Raw genomic sequence first — 22,657 nt, 5'->3', positions numbered from 1 at the left:
ACTCAAAGGGAGATTAGTTGATTCTTTTTAGATGTAACAGTCTGTGTGTGCAGCGCCTTAAGTCTGTAGAAATACCGGTAACAAACACATTTTCATCCTTGAGATTTAGTATTGTTCTGACCTGTTATAGATGATTTCTTCCTATTCCTACCTAGTCCTGTACATTTGGTCATTGCCGATACTTGACCCGACTTTAATTTGTGAATATAAGCTTGTTTTTAACTAATATATATATTATGCAAAACATGTCATACACTCACACTTGAATAGCTTCAGCATACAAAAAGACAAATCCTCTCTCACGTCTACTATAGAGGTTTTCCATGGGGTAATTTTCCTCCCGTCCCACAGGACCCCAGATAAGCACAGGAGAAAAAAAAACATGAATCTATTAATAATAGATTGAAGAAGAAATGAAAGAGGATAGATGAAAGGCATTGTCAAAATAACTTTCATATTTGACATCCATCAGAATGTAGTCCAAGTCCTCAGGCTTTTCATTTTGTTAAGTTAACTCATGCTAGCAATTTATATTCATGACATCAACTTTTCATGAAAGAACCCGCTATATATTATGAGAACCATGAAATAAGTTTACATCCTACTTTTAGGAGAATATGTATAGGCACTGTGAATTGTTTGCAGGTGTGGGCCTCGTTCCTGACCAAATGTTCTTTTCAAAAGAGTTGATTTAAAGGAGATTACTCTCCAACATCCAATACATTAGTAATTAGCTTATGGGGAAATAATTAACAAGTGATTTTTCTTTCCTCTCGTCTCGCAACATGACACCTTGATGAGGCGGGGGGGTAAAGAGAGAAGGGTAAAACTGGCATCTACTCGCTTAGCAGCAGTGTTTGATGAGTGTGCTGTGAGTCCACGGGCTCCCTGCTCTCCTCATTAGTACAGTTTGACCCCTCTGTTTGAGCTGCTCCAGGTGGGGTCACACTGTCTTGTATTTGGTTAAGGGGGGTCTTGGCAGGAAGAGTCTTTGTGGTGGGAGGGTATGTGTGTGTAAGTGAGGGGGACATCAAACATCCCTTTTTTAGCTAGAATGAGGGGGAGGATCAGTTTTGTGACTTAAAACCCACATCATGGTCATCTCTATTTAGACCCCCGTGTAGTCCAACCGCTAGCCAACAAAGCTGTCCTTGTGCGAGCTGGTTTTTTTGTGTTTAGATTGTTAGCGGGATACTGTTGAGCGACTGCTGCTCATCCAAGACCTTCACCTACACACACTTTGAACCATGATATTGTATATAAATGACGTTCAGTGCCAACAAATAGGAGTGTTCAGATGAAAGGTGGATTGGTATACAACTCTAAACTGGACTGAAATATATCAACAACTACTTTGTGAGTGGTCATGGTCCCCAGAGGATACATTCTACTGACTTTGGTCATCCCCTGACATTTACATTTTTATTGGAATATCTTGATAAGTATTACATTTATTGCCCAAAAATGTAGTACACTGATTTATGTTCCCCAGATGTTAAATTGTGAAAATATTATCACTTTTCATCTAATGCCTTTCCAAGGACAAAGTGTTTAAATGCCAAGACCAATACGAAACAAATGACATTCCCACCAGCTCGTTTTTTTTGTGTTCTGTGCCAGTTTAACACAAAATAGCCAGTTTAACCAGCTACATTTAGACGGTCAACATAAACATTCAAATAATCTACATTTCGCATTATTATTTTCTTTATAAAAAAAATGAAATATAAGCATTCCCATATTGATCACGTGCTGTGCCGCAAAAATGTGAAGATGACCTTTTACACCCTGCATAATCCACAATGGGCCTCATATCACATTTCACCTCACACTGTAGGTGAAACTGTAGCTTTGGGGATTATTGTGTAACCGATCACCTTTTACATGGTTATGGAAAGGAATGTGTGCGTAATGTTTTTCCTGGTCTGTTATTTTACCTTCAGTTATGAAATCTTGAAATGTATTTTCTTATTGCATGTGGTGGTGTAGCCTAAGCTGGTAAACAGCAGGTGAAACAGCATTTTAGATAGGCTTGAAACCACGGAACAGTGAGCACAGAGTGTGGAGCTGTGATTTAAAAATATTCAATCTTACTCTCCGTCTCTCTCTCATCTTTCCTGCATCTGTCACGAGATCTGGCAGCTGTTGCAATTCTGAGAAAATGTCCCTCTGACGACAACAGGGGGAATCAGAGAGAGTCTCAGGACTTCTTCATTACAAAAGAGCAGCCTGCTGGCAGAGCGTAACAAACAACGGATCAGACGGGAGAGCTGCACAATTTCATGCTTGTACATAACGTGTGTCTCTTCATCTTACGTATTCAAATTAGTTCTGCGGCACAGAGGACGTTGCTGTTACATTAGACACCAACTGCTTTTTGTTATGCAATCCTTGGAGACCAAAGTGACTTAAATTAGGTTGTTACGCACAGTCAAAGTTTCATGTTTTTAGTTTGATTGTTTAGCATTTCACCCAGATTTATGCCAGGCTTAGGACACAGTACGCTTCCCGCTTTAAAAAGCATTTTTCCCATGGGCTTTTTTGTTTTTCACACAATTGAGTGGAGAATGTGCTTTGTTCAGTCCCTATTCAATGCTGGCTGGAGAGACGTATTGGTGGAAAGCGCTGTCAGCATGAGATAAAAAGTTTTTCTGGGCTGTTGAAAAAACTGTACACCTGTAATGGCTTTTAGAGCATATACTGCTCTCAGCTTAAATAAACTCACCATTTTAAAACAATCATTCAAGGCACAAAGGACATAAAAAAGCATCATTAGGATTTGGTCACTTATGATGCCAATGAGTACAGCAGACATTTGAAAAATTCACAGAAGTATTATGTTAACGGGTAAACAAAAGCAATGCCGTCACATTTTGTAAACTTAACAGTTATAAACTATTACATGAATAAATTGACTTGCTGGAATAGTAACCATTCATCAGTGGTTTGATGGAATTCCTGGCTATTGTGCTCCTGACACGGGACAAGTGTTTTTTTTCTGATGTAATGTTTTGTTGGGAGGAGTGTGAGTGAGGGAGAGAGAGGGAAACGGTGGGTGAAGAGAGGGGGGAGGCGCAGTGTTTGGAGGATTTGCTCTGTGCTTCGGGCGTTCGCTCACTCGATTTTTTTTATGGAAATAAGCTTATGTATGCTGGCTCTACTAGTTTAGGCTGTTTGTTGTCACTTGTCGAAGGATTCCATTAACTTTCTGGAAACTTTTCGCCAAGTTGGAAGATTACTCCACCCGGTGTGCGGTTTTGTTTGTGCCCGGGCACGGAACCGTGCAGTGCCGACTGTGAAGGAGGGAACACCCCGCACGGAAGTTTTCAAACGAGTGACCTGTTGTGGGTCCTCTCAAGGCCACCCTTCTTTCCGTTTGCGCTCTTTTATTACTTGAATTAATCGCCCTCAAGTTGTTGAGGAGTTTGGTAAACATGTCAGGACCCAATTTACGCACTAAACTTTGGATCCTGCCAAGCAATGCTGGAGCGTTTCACCGGTGCGTCAAGGGCAACTTTCTTTAGGAGCTGCCTTGGCACCCGCATTTTGTTTATTTGTGGTGTTCAGGCCCCTGCCTGAGGGCTTGGATTGAAGCTTTGCACCAGATCGGTCCGATTGAACACAACATTTTTCCGCAACATGGAAGCTGATCAGGGGCCCGGTGCAGCCTCCGAGGAGCCTCGGGCAGAAAGCGCTGCTGTGTCCGACAGTTTTTCCCAACTGTGGACGGACGTTATGGGGATGCTGGTAAGTTTTAGGGGGAGGGGTGTTAGGATCATAGACTGGCACCACAGACTCACAAGTAACTGAGAGTTATCACCCTGGCCCTCAAAGTTGACACTGATTTGCCGAATGATCGATTGTGTAGCCAACTGGTCGGTGCATGCAAATCACGCATCAAAACAAATCTCAGCAGAGTGCTTATAGGTCCGAGTCTGAGCAGCGGCACTCTACATGTGCTGTGGGACTCAAGTGGTTTAGTTGGAGGCTGCTAGAGACAAATCCGTACTGTTGAGTCGGTTGGATCTCGATGCAAACAGGAATTGAGTGAGAATATGGTATGTTACAGATTGAAAGATTAACCCTTTGCATGCTTGTGTTTTTTGTTTTGATTACTGATATGATTATATCTAGCGGTTGAGTATTCTAGTACTGCCATGCTACTTTGATTTCAATTGAACGAAGCTCAGTTCAGTTTTGCTGCTATCTTTCTCCAAGTTAGACATGAGGTCTTGCAGTGAACTCGAGCTGAGGAGATGTGTTGTCTGCTTTGTACACCTGTTGATAGCCGTATCAAACTACAAGCTGATTGTTAGAGATGCTTTGCTCTGAAATTCATCTCAAAGTCGCTGAAATCCCATGCTTAGGCTTTTTGGGGGAAATTAGACAAACTTTTTTTGCATATGAATCATTTAAGTTAATTTTGATTACTCGCACAGTTTCAGCTACACTTGTTTACGAGATGTTGAGTGCCCAGTTCAGAGAGATTTACCTCTCCATACATGTTTGTGCCTTAAATGCTTGTAACTTTGGAGATGCTGTATATTGTAAACGTGCTCTTTAGTTTGGCTGCCAAAGCAGTCTGGGTTACACAGGCCATGGGGTCTGATTGATCTCCCAAACAAAAGTGATGCAGCACTTTAAGTCTTTTTCAAGAAAAAAGGTGTTAATTGGGTTTAGTCTGGCCCTGAAGATGTGAATGGTGTTTAAATGCTTGTGTTGTGTGTTTGTTTGTGTCCATGTACGAGGGGGAGGCTTTCCTGCCCCTCTGACACCGGGTGGGGTCCCTGGCTCAGGCAAATGTCTGCAAGGCAGACAAACTTCCCCTTGAGCTGAAAAACATACATACACACAGACACAACAGCAACAACACACTTTTTACTCTTTTATTTACATTTGTCACATAAATCCTTCCCCATTATTTTATGGTCAATCCCATCATTCATGAGGATTTTTAAGCTTTTACTGGTTCAAGAATATAGATGAATGCATCCTTATCTTTTCCAACACGGCTGGAGGTCATTAAAAAATTAACATAATTATTAAGTATCTAACTATCTTGCCGAAGAACCAATTACCATTCACTTAACGTCTCTAACTATCCTTCCAATAAACATCCTGCAGCACTCATCTGAAGGTTTTTCATCAGCCATACTGCCAGCAGCCATAGCAAATCTCATATTGTTTCCAAATCTCTGACCTCACCTTTTGTTAAAATCTTGGTCTGGGTACTGTATCGCAGATCGTGTTCATTTATTGAATCCTTGCTGGGCTCTGATAGCTGTGACTGTCTTATTTTCTTACAAAACTATTCTGGAAAGATTAGAAGTGTGAAAGTATGAAAACTAGAACTAACTGGTTGACAACCATACTAATGAATGATTTCATGTTGGTTGCTTTTCTCCGAAAGTCCATGTTCAATGGTGGTGATAAGTTGCTTGAATTGATAGCACCTTGCAGGCATTATTTATGTAAATAAAAAGTCACAAAAACTGCAGTCTCTTAAATGTCCCTCTATATAATGAGCTGTATTTTTTTAACAATGCGCTCAGGCTCCTATTTTCAAGCACAAGAGATAAATATTCTGAGCACAATGGGAACTTTTGACCTCAAATGAAAATAGATTTGCTGTATATGTTTCTATAGCTCTATGACTTTCAATGGCTTTTGTTTTGCCTGGGAACCTATAGGAAGGCCCTTTGCATTTGGAATTGCCCCAAGCCTGTTGACCATCTTTAACTTACTGTTGCAAATGTGTCTGGTCTTGGCTCCCCTCACGTGAGAACAGGCCTGCATACTTGTACAGATAGACATCCACACTGATAAAGATCTGGTCAACATGCTTACTATAATCTTGTTTTTTAGTGATCATGTTTCAACCCACATGCCAAACTCAATAACTACTCTTAAACACTTAATAAGCATTAAAACAACTATCAGCACGGAGTTAGTGCATTTATTGTCTTCTACATTTCCGCCTTCGAAATAACTTTCGCCATGAAAATCAAACGGGCTGTTGTGTAACCATAAACAGCAGCCTGTTGTGGACGTTTTTTTAATAAGAATACCTAAGTAAGCCAGTAATTTAGATGTGGTTGTAGCCGAGTAAATGGCACTTTATCTAATTAAGAGTCAACGCCAGTTTATGACAGTTGTGCACGAGCTATAGCTGTTCTAAGTGGTTGGATTTACAGATGTCTGAATGTGCTTCAAACCCACCTCACTTCTTAAGAAATGACAGGTTTTTCCTCAGACCAGAACGTTCTTTAATGAATGTTATAAGAGCCACATTAAAACTGCCTGACTGAAAACAGAAAATTCTGTATCAGCATAATGTGTTTTGAGGTGTGCATCTGTACGGACTTTATGCACTTGATTATACTTCCTCTTTCTCTATAAGAAAATGCTCATCCAGTTTTATCTTGAAAGGTCATCTTGAGCCTTTTGAAAATATTGTACTTGCCTGAAGGGAATCCTTCTCTGTTCATAGAGTTTCACACAGCGTGGGTGGGAGTTTGTCCATTTAGAAAACACTTATTATGTACTACACTGTGTTTCATCTGTAAACCCAAGGATTGGATACTGCTCTCAAGACATGAATATTGATTGTGTCTGGGAAACATATGGTTAGATGAGGTGATCTCTATGTGCCTCCTCCCACATAGCACTTCATACAGAGTGGCAGCATATGCTCCAGTTCTCTGTGCCAATCTGCGGTTAGCTAGGCCACTTTATATCTTTGCCAATAATGTTCTAACACAGTCTATCATAGCTTAATTTTGTCTATTGTTGCCCAAGCCGACTCAGCTCACTCCTCCTCTCTGACTGATCTCCTTATTGAGGTCACACACAGATCTGACAGGTTTCCTCTTTTGGGATGGCAGAGCACTGTTCTGCCCAAGCCACGGATATCCTCAGGAAGCCCTCTAAAGGGGGTGAGCCGTACCCCCTGCCCTTACCTTCCTCGACAGTCATCCCCCTTTGGCTACCATGCCCTATACACTTTATCTTTTAGTCAGACCTCTACTAGCTCTGTTTGAGTAATTCTCCATTACAGACTAGTAGGCTTCATCCAATCATTTTCCGAACTCATGTAGGTGGGTTATGCAACTTGGCACACGAGTAGCACCCTTTTCTTTCATCTATCTTTTTGTTCCATCTAAGTTTTTCCACATTTATCATGTCAGCTTTTCTTTATATTTCTCTTTCAGTTATGTTTTATATGAATAGTTAACATTACAGCAGCACCAGTAGTAGTAAAGGAAACTGGAACTGGATGGATAGAGGGATGGGTGGAGTAAAGAATGAATAACTTATTATTGTTTATATAATGAGTTGTTTGGGGACTTTTGGACAGGAGATCTCTCAGCGGGTTGGGTTTAAACTGATGTATCCATGACTCAGGATTCCTTTTTGTTCACTTTTTAATGTAACACAAGTACAAGGCAACATAACAAAACACGGTCTTGGCAATTTAAACCTGCCACACCTGTCTTGAGCTGTATGTGGCTGGTGAAAGTGATCAAACGACTGAGGTTCAAACATGACATCAGACGCGCGGCTCGCTCATTGTTACAGGCCAGCACTGTAACAATGGTTAATACCATGTTCTCCACCGTTGAACACATTCAGGAATGTGTTGCCAAAGGATAGACCAGAACCAATGTGGCCTTTAGCCTTTTGACATGTAGTTCTCTTTGCTCATAATAAACAAGTACTTTCTTTGAAAGAGACCTTGAATCATCTACTATGATGTGGAAAACGTCAATTGACTCTAACTTGATTGTGGAATTAGCTGTGCACTATGGCATGGATCCCTTAGCATGCAGAGAGACCTAAGTCATCAGTGCTTTGCATGCTGGCTGTGGAATTTTCGAATGACTTGTGAGATTGCTTTAGTGTAGTGCCATTCAGGCGCTCTGTCCAGATGAAATTATCACCTCAGTTGTAGAACTCAGATTCTTGTAAATGTTTTTCTTTAGAGCAAACGAAGGGACAACTTGACCTAACTGAGATGTTTTGCGGAGAAATGTGGTATGGCATGTCATTGCATCATAAACGTCTATGCTAGAAACAGCACGGTCTCTTTTATTGAATTGATGCTGCTCACTGACTTACTGAATGTCCAAAGAGATACTTGTGGTAGTTTAGAATGCCAGGAATGCGATGGCTTATTGATTAAGTCAGCGGAGGGTACTGGGTTTTCATGCTGTTTGCGTTCTAATATGTGCAACCATGCTGCCATTTGTAAACACATTCTGAAGCTAATGATATGATTTGTTTTCCATAAGAGACAGGGGAAGAACTATGTTTATATATTGCTAATCTTATCCAACGCAATCTTAAATGAATATTGTGTAAAAAAAATTGGTTATAGCTTCATACCACACATTTCTGAAATATTTATGGACTGTGGTGCAATACCAGTCATTTGTCTTTTGGTGGTCGAAGGCATGGCAGACACTAAGTGAGTGTTATTACAGCTTTTGCACAGAATATGATATATGTTTTCTTCAGCAGTAGGAACAGAATTGACATGCAGCACAGGTTTGTTCACAGTCTTCTGACCAATTTTAGCTGCAAATTGAGAGTAGCCATCTCCATAGAGCAGACAATTATATTTGACTTGAGCAGTAAATGACACACGCACACTCTTTACTGTAAATACACATAAACTCACTCACATTTTTGCTTTGGTGTTGTTTTTCTGTATAACTATTGTTGCTATGGTTCGAGTCAAACTGGGAGTTGGCCTCGCTCACATCCAGGGTGGAGAAGCAGTTACATCAGCTGAACTAGTGTTAGCCTCCATTTCATACATACTGTGCCTCCATGAAAATGTAATTTATAATATTAAATAATATGTTTAAATTGAATATTGCTTTAAACGGTTATTTTGTAGCTTCATATGCTGACACAGAGACCCATATTCTTCCAAGATCAGATCATTTGTGGGAGGTTTAATACTTATCCTTACAATCAGTTAGAGGTGCAGACATATGTCTTCCATAACTCCAGATGTTTTATCCTCTTCTCACCCTACAGCTGCCCTTAGTCAGTATCCCACAAATCATCCCTTGTCCAGCCTTCCCTCCCACCCCCCTTCCCACATTTCCAAACTTGATGTGTGGAGCCCTGTCAGATCCCTCCATGCTCTTCCATGTTGACAGATTCTCTCTAATGAGTGGGAGAAACTCTCACTCATCTTCTGACACTCGCAGTCCATCCAACATCCTGAGTTAATCGTTTGTTTTCCTTTCTTAACTCATTCCCCTAGCCGATTCTCTTCGAGGCACTTTCACTCTCTAGACTAGTCTTCACGTGACGTCTCGTAGTAGATACGAAACTGTGCATATGCCGTATCACTTTACAAGGTGGTTGTGTGGAGATGGGGTTTAAGGGTCAGCTGTGTTGAACCCCCATGTGCTCATGTCACTGGAGAACTAGAGGAATCCCAGTTATGTACAGACACTATTAATGTTTGCACGCAAGGATGCATGCAATTACAGGGGCACATTAATATAAGATCAGCTAGATACATGCATCTCTACCTGTCCATAGCTAAGGGCTCAATATCCTCTCTGTAGTGCGGCCAGAAAAATGGCACGTTTGATGAAATAATTCTGCTTCTATGACCTAACTAATATTTAAAATCAACTGGAGACTTCCTCAGTCAATCAAGAGTTGTTGTTATCTTGGGACTCAATCATTCTTATCTTCCGGATGTGGCAAAAAGCTCAGCACAATGGTTGTGTACAGTGATTAGAACATTTGGAGTTCGGCATGGACGGCATGCTTTCAGTCAATGTGAGGAATGGAGGGGATAGCATGTGTCCGCTCAGGGAGTGCTCCCACTGGGAATCTCAGTCATCTCAAACCATATGTCTGGCCAGAAACAGAAATTCTTAAGCAATTGTGTGTGGGAGTCAAGATCACAGCCAGCCAAACTAGGCTTTTGAGACATAACATGTGTGTTTGTGAGTGATATTGTGTTCAGTGCATCTGAAAGTGCCTTTTCATAACCCCATCACTGAGCTGTGTTGTTTATGATCGGTCTTCCTCAGTTTGTTTTGGTCCAGTGTTTTTTAAATCTCCTGCGTGTGTGTGTGTGCATGCTAATGTTGTTCACAGGGGCCTTTGCCCATGTGTGTCTGTGTGTGTGGCACTCACACTCACAGTGATCCATTCATTTGTGGCCTGGCACCCAGATAGGGGGTCTGCTTGAGAGGGACAGAGACTGAGAGAGACTGTTCGGACCCTGCACAGTGACTCAATGCTAGCTGTCTGCCTGGCACAGATTAGATCAACACTAATGAATATTCAACAGTTTACCATCACTGCCAGAATCTCCCACATCTTTACCAAAGTAAGAGATGAGAGGTGGTATTCTCTCCCACATTGTCCAAAAGAGAAGCTTCTTCTTAAAGACTTACATTGACAAATAAATCAACTTTTCAGAATGTTTTGGTCTGATGAAAAATAACTAACTAGCTGGATAATAGCATCTACTATATCCAGGACCATTTGTTTTACTTCAGTCACAAACCAGACTGACCTCAGTTAACTTTGAGATCCTTCTTAATGATTTAAGCCCCTTGTGTTAAAGGTTTTTATTTTCAGAAACATTTTCATAGAACCTAGGTTTAAAATTGATATTCATGTTTCCATTAGTACCTGGAGGCCAGTCTTAACATTATATCCAAAATGTGTTCGGTTAGGTAAGATCTTTAATGTTTGGAGCACAGCTTCCTCTCCAATCCTAAACACATGTTCTCCACACAAAGACAGGAACTGTGCTGATCTAAACTATAGCTGACCGGAAAAGTATGTTTGGTTTAGAGTTCAATGAATGTCTGAGGAGTTAAAGGGCATGCTTGATATACGCCTCGATAAAGACAAAACCAAGGATCAATTCACAGCTGGCCAAAGACACTGAATGGAACTTGATAAGAATGAACTACTGAACATATCTAGACCTTCAATTGAGGGGTATTTTAAGATTGTCTCTGTTTGTATGGAGTGTAGGAGTAGATTGGTGAATTGGAAAAAGCACACACTTATATACATGTGTGGTGATGAGTAATGATGTCTATATCCCTGTGCCAACCCCAAGCCATGCCACTTTTAACCAAATGCAAGCCTGTATGTACCTCTTATATGCCACTAATTGTAAGTGTATGTGACAGCGGTTTTAAAATGTGTGCTGTAAATGGAGGGATAGAGGGGGATGTGTTTATCACACAGTGCACTTACTTTTTACTGCAATCTGCTCTAAAGTGTAGAGCCTGCGTGAAAGACTGAATGATTGCATTTTTAGGACTTCATTTGTGTTTATGTAATATTTAAGTTTTTTTGACAAAAACAAGTAGTCATAGATCCCTTACTAAACCCTTCCCTCTCTCTTCCTCTCTGCAGGATGGTTCTTTGGGCAACATAGATGACCTCGCCCAGGAGTACTCTGAGTACTACAACACCTGCTTCAGTGACGTCAGTGACCGCATGGAGGAGCTTCGCAAAAGACGAGTCTCCCAGGAGCTTGACATGGTAAAACTGCATGCACACAATAAAAAAAATAGTTTTGAGAAAAATGCAAATGTACAACATCGCTTTGGACAGATTGCATTTTTTTGTTAATAGTTTCTCCTAAATCCTTATTATTGGTTTAGTTCCATATCTTTGCACAGTGTAATTTATTTCCAGTGTTAGCCAACAACTTGGCTAGAAACAACTGTAGCGGAACAAACATGAATGTGTGCTAAGGTTTAAGACTTTCCCCAAAGCCAGTATGCCTTTCTGAATATGAATGCTGTGGTGTTCTGGGATTCCTTTCGGGGGGGGGGGGGTATAAGGGTCTTTCACAAGGATGTAGGGTAGTGGGGCACCCCTTTGGTTGCCATGCTGCAAACAAATGTCTAAAGGAATGTTGCTGGTGTTGCTACAGAGGGCCAAGCTTCAAGCAGAATACAAGAGTTGAGTGTTATGCTAACTTCATAATTACTCTATGACTTATTCATAGTGAATTATATAGACACTTGGTATTTGTAATAATTTCTAAAACAATTCAATACAGAAAACCCCACTTGTTCTTAAAAGGCAGGCTCTACAACATTGATCTGCTTGAAAGAATGTCTATCCTAAATCAAATGAGGCAGTTTAGCGTCACAACATTTTATAATAGAACTGCCTGAGGGAAAAAGGATTCAGTTCTCCCTTCAAAGATTTTACTTCTGCTGATATCACGTTACCTCAGCCTTTCTTATTTTAGCCCCTGTCAAAATCAAATTTTCTCTGCTCATATATGTATGTCTGTCATTACTGGCTTTCTAGTTGAATAGGAGGCCTCTTCGGTTCGAAGCAGCCATGTGGTTTTGGTTGGGTTGACAGGTATGGCTAGGATGAATAGCTGATTTATTGTGCCCATCCTTTAAAAGACTGCATTCAGACATCCCATTTTCATAGTCTTCAGGAGTCATTCAAGGCAATTTCACTTGATAGTCCAATCACAAATGTAAAACAAAATTCACAGTTCTTAACAATCTATACAGCATAAATGTACACTTGTATTTTTTGACCACCCCAACAAAGAAAACGGTTGCAGGATGGATAGTAAGTTATTATAAAAACATAGATGTGTATATGTATGAAGATGTCTTTTGCGTTTGTAGGTTGTATGACCTCTCTCTGTGTGGCCGTTGAGTTTACATTAATAAGGATTACTTCTGGACATTTTATAGTTTGAAAGGGTTTTACCCTCGGGAGATAAAACAGGGGGAGAGGAAGCAAGATTAAGATTTTGCATCTCGAGTGTAAGAAGAGAGGATCAGAGCTGACTGGGCTCTGAGCCTGAAGCCCAGGACAGGAGGAGGATAAGGATGTGAACAGAGGAAGACGAAGGATGAGCGGATGAAGAGAAGGAGCGGAGAATGTAAGAGCCTGCAGCTGTCCCGCCACTCTGCAAAGTTTGGCACCAAAATAGGAGGAGGAGGGAGAAAACACATGAAGAAGGAATATGGGTCAGGCAACACCTTATTGAGAGCTCTCAAAAGGAAAGTATCAACCTACGCTATATGGATTGAACTTGGCCCTGCATTCCATTGCAGTCCTTTTCTAAAATTAGGTTTTGGGTATTTTCAAGTGTAAAGCAGCCTTTTCTACGTCAAAGATAAGAGTAGGTTGAGATGTGCCTGCTCTTAGGCAGTATTTTTCCACTGGACTTGATTTCTTCATAGATGGAAAGGTTGTGGCACAGTATCTGTAAAAATAGAAGAAACATTTGAGACAGACAGAGCATGAGAAACCAAGTTGAAGTGAGAATAAGACCGGTCAAATGGAGAACCAGTCAGAAAGAGAGTACCGAATGACTCGTGAAATGTGTCCAGAAATCAGAGGCCGCAAGCCAACGTCGTGCAGCCTCTTCCCTTAGGAACAATCGCAGATGGTTAGAGAAGGTCACAGTGTCCAAGAGCCACTTTAATGGGGAGACATTTAGCAAGTTGCACTCTTGAGGGACTTACCCTTTAGGGAAGGACCTGTCAATTGTAAAGGTTAAAGGAGGTAGGTGACGCAATCATATATCAACAAGACCTACTCCCTCTCCAGCCATTGTCTTTTTTCTAGCTCCAATTTTATAGGTCAGATCTGTCTTATTTTCGACGGACACTTCTAATGCCTATATACACTTCCAAAACGAAGGAATCTGTCCAGATAACGGGGGCAAAGTTCTTCTCAGCTTTTACCTCCTGCTGGTCTTTACACTCAATATTAAGAATGAAAGAGATGATGGACAAGGGGGTAATGCCATAAGAGGGGAGTCTTACGGCCCGTCTACACTACAGGCATAAAAAAATCTTGATGCTGGGCGTGTCTGAAGCTTGGCGATTTTTTGCGAGCAACGCAACCAACAACCAATCACATGAATCTCCCGCCCCCGACATACAAAGCAATAGCAATGTTAAAACGAAGTAAACTGGATATAAACTCTCCAAACAGGCGAAAAACCAACCAGTTTCACCCACTGTCTCTGCCACCTCCCTCCATGCCTGGTTCCTGCGGTTTGTATCCCGGTAAATAGTTCTGGTCGTAAAGAACCGGGTGATTTGCTATTGTAATATCTCGTTTGGAATATGAGGAAATGAACTGTTGTCTGTCTCTCCCAGCTTGCACGCGGTTTGATTGGTTAGCGCTTGCACTGGCGGGATTTGCATAAACGGGATTTGATTGGCTGATGCCAAGCATCGAGCCTCAAAAGTTGAACATTGTTCAACTTTTGATGCCGATAGATGCTCGTGATGCTTGCAAAGCCATGCCATGCTCCCCACAATGCAGTTCGGCGAAGATTAAAAATCTTCTACGTCACCCCATTCAAGTGAATGGGCGAAGCGTTGAAAGCATTTTTTGATGCCTGTAGTGTAGACGGGCCGTCAGTTTGACACATGACAGTCTACATATTTTTTCACTTAGCTGACACCACATTATGCAATTTTTTTCTTTTTAAAGAATCCCCCCAAAAAAGCACCAGTGTCTATCGTTTAACTGTGGTCAGCATAGAAAGGGAAAGAAGGAACTCAAAACTGTTTCTGTTCTTCAAAACGTACCAAAATTGTCTCTTGAATTAAGTTTTTCTTTCTTTCGAATGTTAACTCTTCTTTTCGACTTGAGTTTTTGTTTCCTTTCTTAAGAAACTATCTTGCAACACTAACAATTTACAAAAATCTCCGGCGATTTCAAAATGTGTATTTGTTTTGACTTGCACAAGGAGCCTGCCAGCTCTTAAGTTGCTTCTTAATTGATAAAGTGATGGCTGTCTGTTGTTGCAAACTGCCATTAGGAGGTGATGATAGAGGCTCTTTCAGAGATGACTATCAATGTGCCCACTTCCTGGCTGGATTCTGCTGAGTTGTTCCTTTACATCTTCATGTTAGTTTTATGAATAGCAGGGACACAAGGGGTTGAATAAACATCCCCTTAGGGAATGAGTCCTATGGATTAGCGCTACCATGCACAGTTTCCCAGCGCTCCTATAGACAATGAAAGTTTGCATGACTCTCTCTGGCACACTGATTTGGTGATACACAGAGCTTATTAGTGGAGGTGATCAGAAGTATTCAAAGAAAGCAAAGAGTTCAGCAACTTTGACAAAGCATGTTATATCAAATGAATGGTCAAGCCAATTGAACAAATTGATCAATAGCTAGATCCATAAAGAAAGTTTGTCGTTTTCTTTCTTTGTCTATTTCTGCCACTGCAGCTGAAAACGTGCCAAAACATGAACAAAAAAGCTACAACCGAGATCTAACAGGCTTGCAGAAACTGGTCGGCAGTGTGAATTATTGTGTATAGCCGAAGGAAAAAACATCAAACTGAATATTAGCATGTCTCTCAAACCACAGCTATGGAAAAGATGATGTAGATCAAATATAAATCAAGATAGACTATTTGGAATTTGTGGTTGTGGGGCAAACTTTTAGACACTTCTACACGCTGTAAATCATAATTTATATTGCCACAGTATCTGTGGTTATTTCCCTGGTAGTAATAATGTTTAAGTTGTGGATAAACAACCAGGCCTTGAATATTGCATCCTTTGACGCTTTGGCCAAAAATCCTTCACTAGTTGGTTTCACTGTTGACTTCATAATTGAAACACTTTTGAAATGCCTCAACTGGTGTCTGATCAATGTGCATGCCTCAGGAATGCTCTGTAATACTTTTTTCTCGCCGAGTAGCTTGACATTTGGGGGTCAAGACTCAAGTACAGACTTTTGTTTTGTTTTGCCATGAGGCGAGGAACAGTGTGGTTAATGTGCTAAGGCCTGCGTGAGGTTTAATCGTCAAACTTGGTCAGTTCAGCAGGGTTAAAAATACATTGTAGAAGAAAGACAAACTGTTGTGAATTCTGCTGTATATTTTTCCTCTCCACCTTCAGGCTCTTGCCTAGAAAACATAGCAACTAATCATGCTCAAACGACAGCCTGTGTGTTATTAGATTTTTTTAGAAATGGTGTCGGAATTGCTCCATTATTGCCATAACCCTTGTTGAAAGCAAGTGGTATATTTGTAATTTATTGATGTATGCTTTCAACACTGAGATTGTGACTGTCACTTGGAGTTTGTAATAACTCTGGTATTTGCCTTGAATAACCAGAACAATGCTGATCCTCATGTCTTAGGAATGCACCGTACTGTAGAAGTACAGGCCTCTGCTGCAAGTATGCACTTACGCACACTCTCACACGCCTTTTTGGAAAGGAAGCGGGTAGAGGTGTTACTCAGTGTGCTGAAGGATTTCTGTTTCTCGTAAACTGGTCCGTGTAGCAGCTCAGAGGTGGCACAACAGCCTCTGGTTTATCCTGCTCACTAAGAAAATGTATTTCCTACTTGTGTGCCGGAAATGTAATGGCAGCACATATATTTTTTGGTCCTGTCAGTGTGCGTACAGTCCCTCTTTCTGTGAGATCTTCCAAATGAGCCGGCATTGCGCCATACTTGCACTACACACCGCTAACGTCTTTTTGGACTTGAACCAGGCTCACCAGGTGGCGCCGGTCCCTCCACATGTGCAGTCCTACCTAGCAACTTCATACTCGCCCACCCAGACTTGCCAACCATGCCAGTTGGCGTACCTCCACTGAGCCACCTGGTCTCTCTAGCATAGCCGCATATCCGCTACTCTCGCCTCTGAGGTTGGCTTCAACTCCACTTTGGGAGCTTGCGTTTTTTGGTGGGCATAGCTGACTTGTTTGGACAAAACTGCTGCTTTTTAACAACCATCTGCATTTCTATCCCTTCCCTCTCATTAACAGAATCTGGTGCTGCTGTAGCAAAGCAGAGTTTAGCTGTAGTTTCTGGGTTAATGATGGGAAGCAATGTAGGGCTTGGAAACCCCAGAAGCGTTTGATGCCCGCGTGTGTGTGTGTGGTAGGCTTGTGTCAGATGCTAGATCCCCTTTCTGCAGACATAGTGACCCTCATTAGCTCCATTACTGCTTTCATTTTAACTCAATTCAGTCATGCTTTAGCAATCAGGGCCTTGCGTTTGCAATGTGCTTGTACATAAACACGCACACAATCAGATTATTGAACACAAACACCCCTGTGGACATCTGTAGGGAAAACGCATGCACATTCATACGCAGAAGTGTCAATTCAGGGTAAGTAGGGCAGTATTTCAAGCTGATGCTGGTGAGTTCAAGTAGAGGATAGCATACCCCCTCCGGGAGAATATTGTGAGATCTAAGTCTCACATACAGATACTCCCTCAAACGGCATCGATTTGATATTCTCTTTTAGAGTCTGTGTCGGTTATGCCGGCACAGTCTTCAATGTTCACTTTTGCTTCTTCGTCGGAAATGCTCAATTCTGAGAGAAAAAGTGTAACCTTGGGAAATCCCGCAGAAGTGCATTTAAAGGCAAACGGGATGTTTTGTTTAGTTTGTTGCAGATATTCTCATCTTTTTGCCCTCTCGCCCCCTCCTTCCATGTCAGATGGCACGCACAGACGGGGAGTAAAGGGGAAAGCTTAGGAGGAGCAGTAGGAACAGAGAGCTGCTTTGTGTCTCTGGCTCCTAGGAGCTCTGACTGTGGAAGTGGAGGCGAGTTGAGTGTGTGTAGGTGCTCCTGGTTTGGGTATCTGTCTAAGTTTATGTCTGTGGTGCCATGTATTTTGCTGTGTCTGGGCCTGTGGCTGGCAGGGTATTTTTCATGTGAGGTGTGTTTGCAGGAAGTAAGCTGACAGTGGGACAGCATGTTTTAAAAGAAACTTAACAATCAGTTGTTGGCATGATGCCTGTAGTTTCCCATTTGGCGAGACTGGCATATCATTTCTGTCAGTGCACGTCGGAGAATCCATCAAAGAGGATCTGATAGCAAAACCAATCTGCTGCTTCGTTTGTGAAATACTTGTGACTGCTAGTGAGCACACACCTTGTTCCTTCTTTGTGGGTTTTTTTTTATGAGCACACACACATTATTCCACACCATGCAGTTGTTTAAAAAGAGATGGCTGCCAAAGCTGTGCTTGTTTAAAGGGTATATGTGTTGTCTCTTTGTCTCACATATGCTCTCCCTCTGCAGAAAGAAAACGCAGTTCAGTTCCATCCCAGATGTTCCTATATGCAGCCTGGCAATGCAATAAGAGCTAACCCTGTCGTCTGTAGGTCTGGTAGATGAGGATTTTATGATTAGAAAGATACCTGCTCTCTGACTTATGGGACTCGCCATACTCCCATGGAAGGACAAATAGTTTCAGAGCTTTCCCGACATTACCGGAGTTACTTTCCAAAGAAACATCCGGACCTGGGTTTCTGTGTTCTTGATTACTGTAACAGACAAATACATAAACAAGGCAAATAGACTAGGAGGACTTGTTGGGCTTAAGATAACATTAAAGATAAAGCCAGTCACACTGTCTCGCTGGCATCTTGACTGTCTGCCATAAATTGGATACTGTTGGGATAAGTATAGGGTTCAGGCTAATTTTGAGGCTTTTAGCCTACTCAGCACTGCTCTTATGACCTACAGGCTACAGACTCTCAAAGAGCTCTTAAAAGAGGTTAAGTCACTCTAGTCCCTTAACTATTATTCACTCACTTACTCGTGCTTAGAGGGTTTGTGTGTGGAATGATTGTACCCCCTCACCCAGAGCCCGGTTGAAGAAGGTTAAACTATAGGTCAGTCTGATAAGGAAGCATGACATAGGAAAGGTACAATGGGATTATTCAAGATACAGTTTCCTGTGACTGTTATCCTGTAATATAATATCTGGGTGTGGGGATACATGATGCACATTTCCCAGAAACAACCTATTTCCTATACTCTCTATTTGGGAAACTCCAGGTTTAACTTTTTTTGTTGTGGCAGCAACCGCACGTTCCATGTTGTGATTTTTCAACCTGTTTTTTTGGATCTTACCTACTTCGCTGATGTCATCTCTTTTATCTTTGCATTCTGATCCTTCAATATGATAACTACCGGTAGTTAAAATGCCACTTTGGCTGCTTAGGCTTATGACTAGTATTTAAACTATGTCCATCCGTACAGAATGAGGAAATTCACTACAACTCTAATCATAAGCTGGCATTAGAAAAAGTATTCCAGTATTCCTCCCCCCTGAAAAAAAGAACTTATGAGAATATGTCTCTCAAGTATTGATGACACAGTGAGGGGTTTACCATGTTTAGCAACAGTTTTAAAGAGGAACAGGATAAGAATAGATAAAGTCATATTAGTGTTTGTCTGTGAGATGTTTTCTATTAAGTTTCCCTCTGCTAAAACATTAAGTAAGACAGAAAGTAGAAACAGGAACTATTCGTTATATTTGCTCCTCACATAAGGAAAGCTCACCACAAAGGTCCTCACAAAAGCTGTCCTTTAGTACAACTTGAACTTAATCATCTTTGTGAATAACTACCTCTGTCAGCATTCTCATGCCATACATATATATACATATCCTAATATTTACAATCCTGGCATATGGCATGCATTACTATTTCCTTTTAAAAATGTATTTGCTCTTGAATTGCCTCCTCCTGGTATCTCAGGATAAACCAATCTAATAATAAGGGATTGTTTATCCTTGTTTACTCTCATTGCTCATGCCAGAAGGATAATAGCCACATGGCGGGTAAAGCCACATACAGTATTTCTCATTGTGCAGTGAGTAAGAAAAGGACCACTAGAAATTCACAATGTAGAAATAATTATAACCTCAAGGTTAAAAATGCAATCCCTGCTCCACATTTTGAAAATCTGGTCAATACCCTTAAGCAAAGTGCTGACCCCATTTGTTTCCATGGTGCCTTGCATTGCACAGCACTGGGTGAGTGTGATTAAAGGGTGTTGCTAATCTCCTCCATGAAAGTTCAAAAGCACACAAGAACACACGACCAAGACACAATGTACTTAATCAATCCCTCAGGGCCGCTCATTGGCCTTAAATAATCACATGAGGTTAAGTCCCAGTTGCACACTCGTTGTAATTGTTCAGTACAGTTAGTCTGTTTAAGCACATCTTTAATCAGATATGTCATGATGAGGACACCTTCTTTACACATACAGTATGCTAGCAACAGCTAAGTGTAACAGGCCTAGCAGATACTGTTGTCTGGAGGATCTCTGCAACATTCTGTACGTGATGAGCAGTTAAAGGTTGTGCTTTGTTCCACTGATTGTGTACAGTTTATTAATTTGACAAATGTTTCTCTTAAATCCATGGTCAAAGTCTGATTATCTGTTTTTTATTTAAGCCAGTTTGGCTATAGTGCTGCCATTGTATTCAGTCTTTTATGGTGTGTTGTATTTTCAAAGAATTGAGGAAACCTTGAAGGTGTTGCCTTGAATGGAGGGAGGCTCACGTCATTGCAAACATACTGTGGGATTCATAAAGTCAATTACGTAGATTCCTTTTTGGATATCGTCTTCTGCTTGGGCAGACAATACTTCACCAAACTGCACTACCGCCCAGTGGTATTCTATAACCATCATAACAAGTATTGCAGGTTTGGGTACTTGAAGCAAGACTTGACTTGTCGAGTCGTCTCTGGGTGTGTTATTGGTGTGTGCACACGTGCTGGTGTTTGTTTTCCCTGTCATGCAGGTGTGTCTACATGAACCTAACCAAAGGACGTCTTTCCCACATGCAGGCATTATTAAACTCATAATAAACTTCTGTTGCTTCAGTCAACTCACCTTTCTTTTCATATGGAGGGATTGTTTTACCCTTCCAGTGTATATTCTGTGCCCACAGTTCATATTTCTTCAAGTGATTGATCTTTGACTCTGACATTTTACCTTCTTTCTTCTCCCTCTCATGCTATTTTTTTCCAGGAGAAACAGGATCCAAGCACCACCTCCCAGCAGCTTCGTAATGAGATCCAGGTAAGCAGAGACACTATGTGAACAAAGTATAAACTTTACACAGTCAGTTTTACAAATTGTGGCACAAAGTAAATCTGACCTGTTTTCTTCACTCTGTCCACAGGAATCATTAGGCTTCAGCAGTGAGGTGTCCACTCCAGAAACAGACAGAAAGTAAGTTATTTCCCCCCATTAAATCATGGTAACATGTGACCGTAGCCGGTGTGGAACCATGAAACGTGCTTGGATTGAAATATGTGTCTGTTGCACGTCAAAACAATGTGCAGCTTAACCTGCCTCTGGAGCGCATCTAACCCGTACACGCCTGTACACATAATCATGAATCACACTTAGCCCTGCTGCATGTCCGCAGCTAAAGATGGAGAGAACCAATGAAATACACTCGCCTCCATATGTAGCTCATGTGATTGATAGATCTCTTATGTGACAGCTTGTACAAAAGGTCTCTGATCTTGCCAGTGGGTAAAAAACTCCAACTTTGTGGATGAGTAGTGAGCAATAGAGACAGGTTCAGCTAAGATTGATGTCAGTTATATGAATATGAGTATTTCCTTTGAAGTTTAATCCCAAAGTTCTAATAATAATATAACATAATTATATACAAAATATCACCTTTATAATATTAGGAAGACAGTTTTTATTTGAGAATAAAGAAACCAACCCTCCACATTAACAGACATCCAACCTATGACCTGCAGTCGGTCCCCTGAGCTCCTTGGTTACATCCCTGCTGTGGTTAAAGGAAAACACAAACTGCTTCCTTTAGTTGACCTGCGCAGTCGAGCTGCCATTCTCTGTTCTCTGGCTGTCCATGTTTCCTTCCTGCCTTTGTGTTGAGCTGGGGAGACAGAGAGGGGGAAGGAGCATGAACGAAAGAGCAGGATGGAACCATGCATGGGTGGGGTTCCTTTTCACTGGTTACTGTAACACAAAGTGTGTGTGTTCGTCTAAACCCACCACTGTTTATTTTTGATAAATGTTATCCACCATGGCAAACCATGAGATCCATATTATGCAATGTTATACACATTCAAAGCAATCAAAAATGGTTGTTGCAACAGCTCTATAAATGCCCCGCTGTCAAACGGAATTAAATCCATTGCAGTCACTAACATGTCACTTCTTATTTCAATTATTTTGTAATCCCTGTTCAACAAGACTAAGTGTAAAAAATAAATGCAAATGTTTCCCTGCATCAGGATGTGCAAGGAGTTTTAAAAACAGAACAGATTTCCTAATGGTGGGGACCAGAAAATCCCCATTACATTTGAAGAAGAGATAAAGTGGAAACGCATAGATTAGTGCAGACATTTAGGGCCCACGTCGAAATCCAATGCCATGTTTGCTAGGGTCAAAGGTTAAATAAATCTCAGTGTGCCTCGGGAATTATCTCCTTTATATCAATTTTATCTGGTGCTTGTTCTGCACCATCACCCCTGAGTGAACCCCAGTGTAATTGTCATGTTCCACGTGACGACCACGTGCGGCAGAGGAAGCGCATACCATAGACATGATCTCTTCTCCCATGGCTGTATATGCTACACAGACAAATGCTTTGGTTGATGGGAACCAGATGCCAAATTTCATATGACGTCTCTCTGCTGTTCGACAAAGTCTCAGAAAGAGCCCCTAACTTCTTCCTATCAGTCCATTTTCTCTCTTTCCTGCATGCCTCTCATCACTCAAAAACATTCAGACTTTGTCACACCTCAAGTCTTCAGCTACACTCTAATCAAACTGTTCATCATTCATCCATCTCCTCACCCCTATCACTCTTTCTACTA

At 41.3% G+C, this 22,657-nt stretch overlaps 1 protein-coding gene across 8 annotated transcripts in view; it reads left to right on the top strand.

Moving 5' to 3' along the window:
• The window catches only part of sash1a (SAM and SH3 domain containing 1a), a 164,898-nt gene that overhangs the window by 113,000 nt on the left and 29,241 nt on the right, over positions 1–22,657 (top strand). For 4 of the 8 annotated variants that reach the window (XM_079647041.1, XM_079647040.1, XM_079647044.1 and 1 more), the window contains exons 2-4: positions 11,416–11,544; positions 20,823–20,873; positions 20,977–21,026. In XM_079647041.1, the coding sequence (XP_079503167.1) occupies positions 11,416–11,544; positions 20,823–20,873; positions 20,977–21,026 (230 nt within the window). Of the gene's footprint in view, positions 1–3,049; positions 3,748–3,831; positions 4,059–11,415; positions 11,545–20,822; positions 20,874–20,973; positions 21,027–22,657 lie in introns of those variants that run through there. The other 4 variants (XM_079647042.1, XM_079647047.1, XM_079647043.1 and 1 more) reach the window with 4 other exon arrangements.

This window comes from Notothenia rossii, assembly GCF_949606895.1.
Source record: "Notothenia rossii genome assembly, chromosome: 8".
In the NCBI taxonomy this organism is placed as follows: domain Eukaryota; kingdom Metazoa; phylum Chordata; class Actinopteri; order Perciformes; family Nototheniidae; genus Notothenia; species Notothenia rossii.
This window is presented reverse-complemented; position numbering and strand designations above follow the sequence as displayed.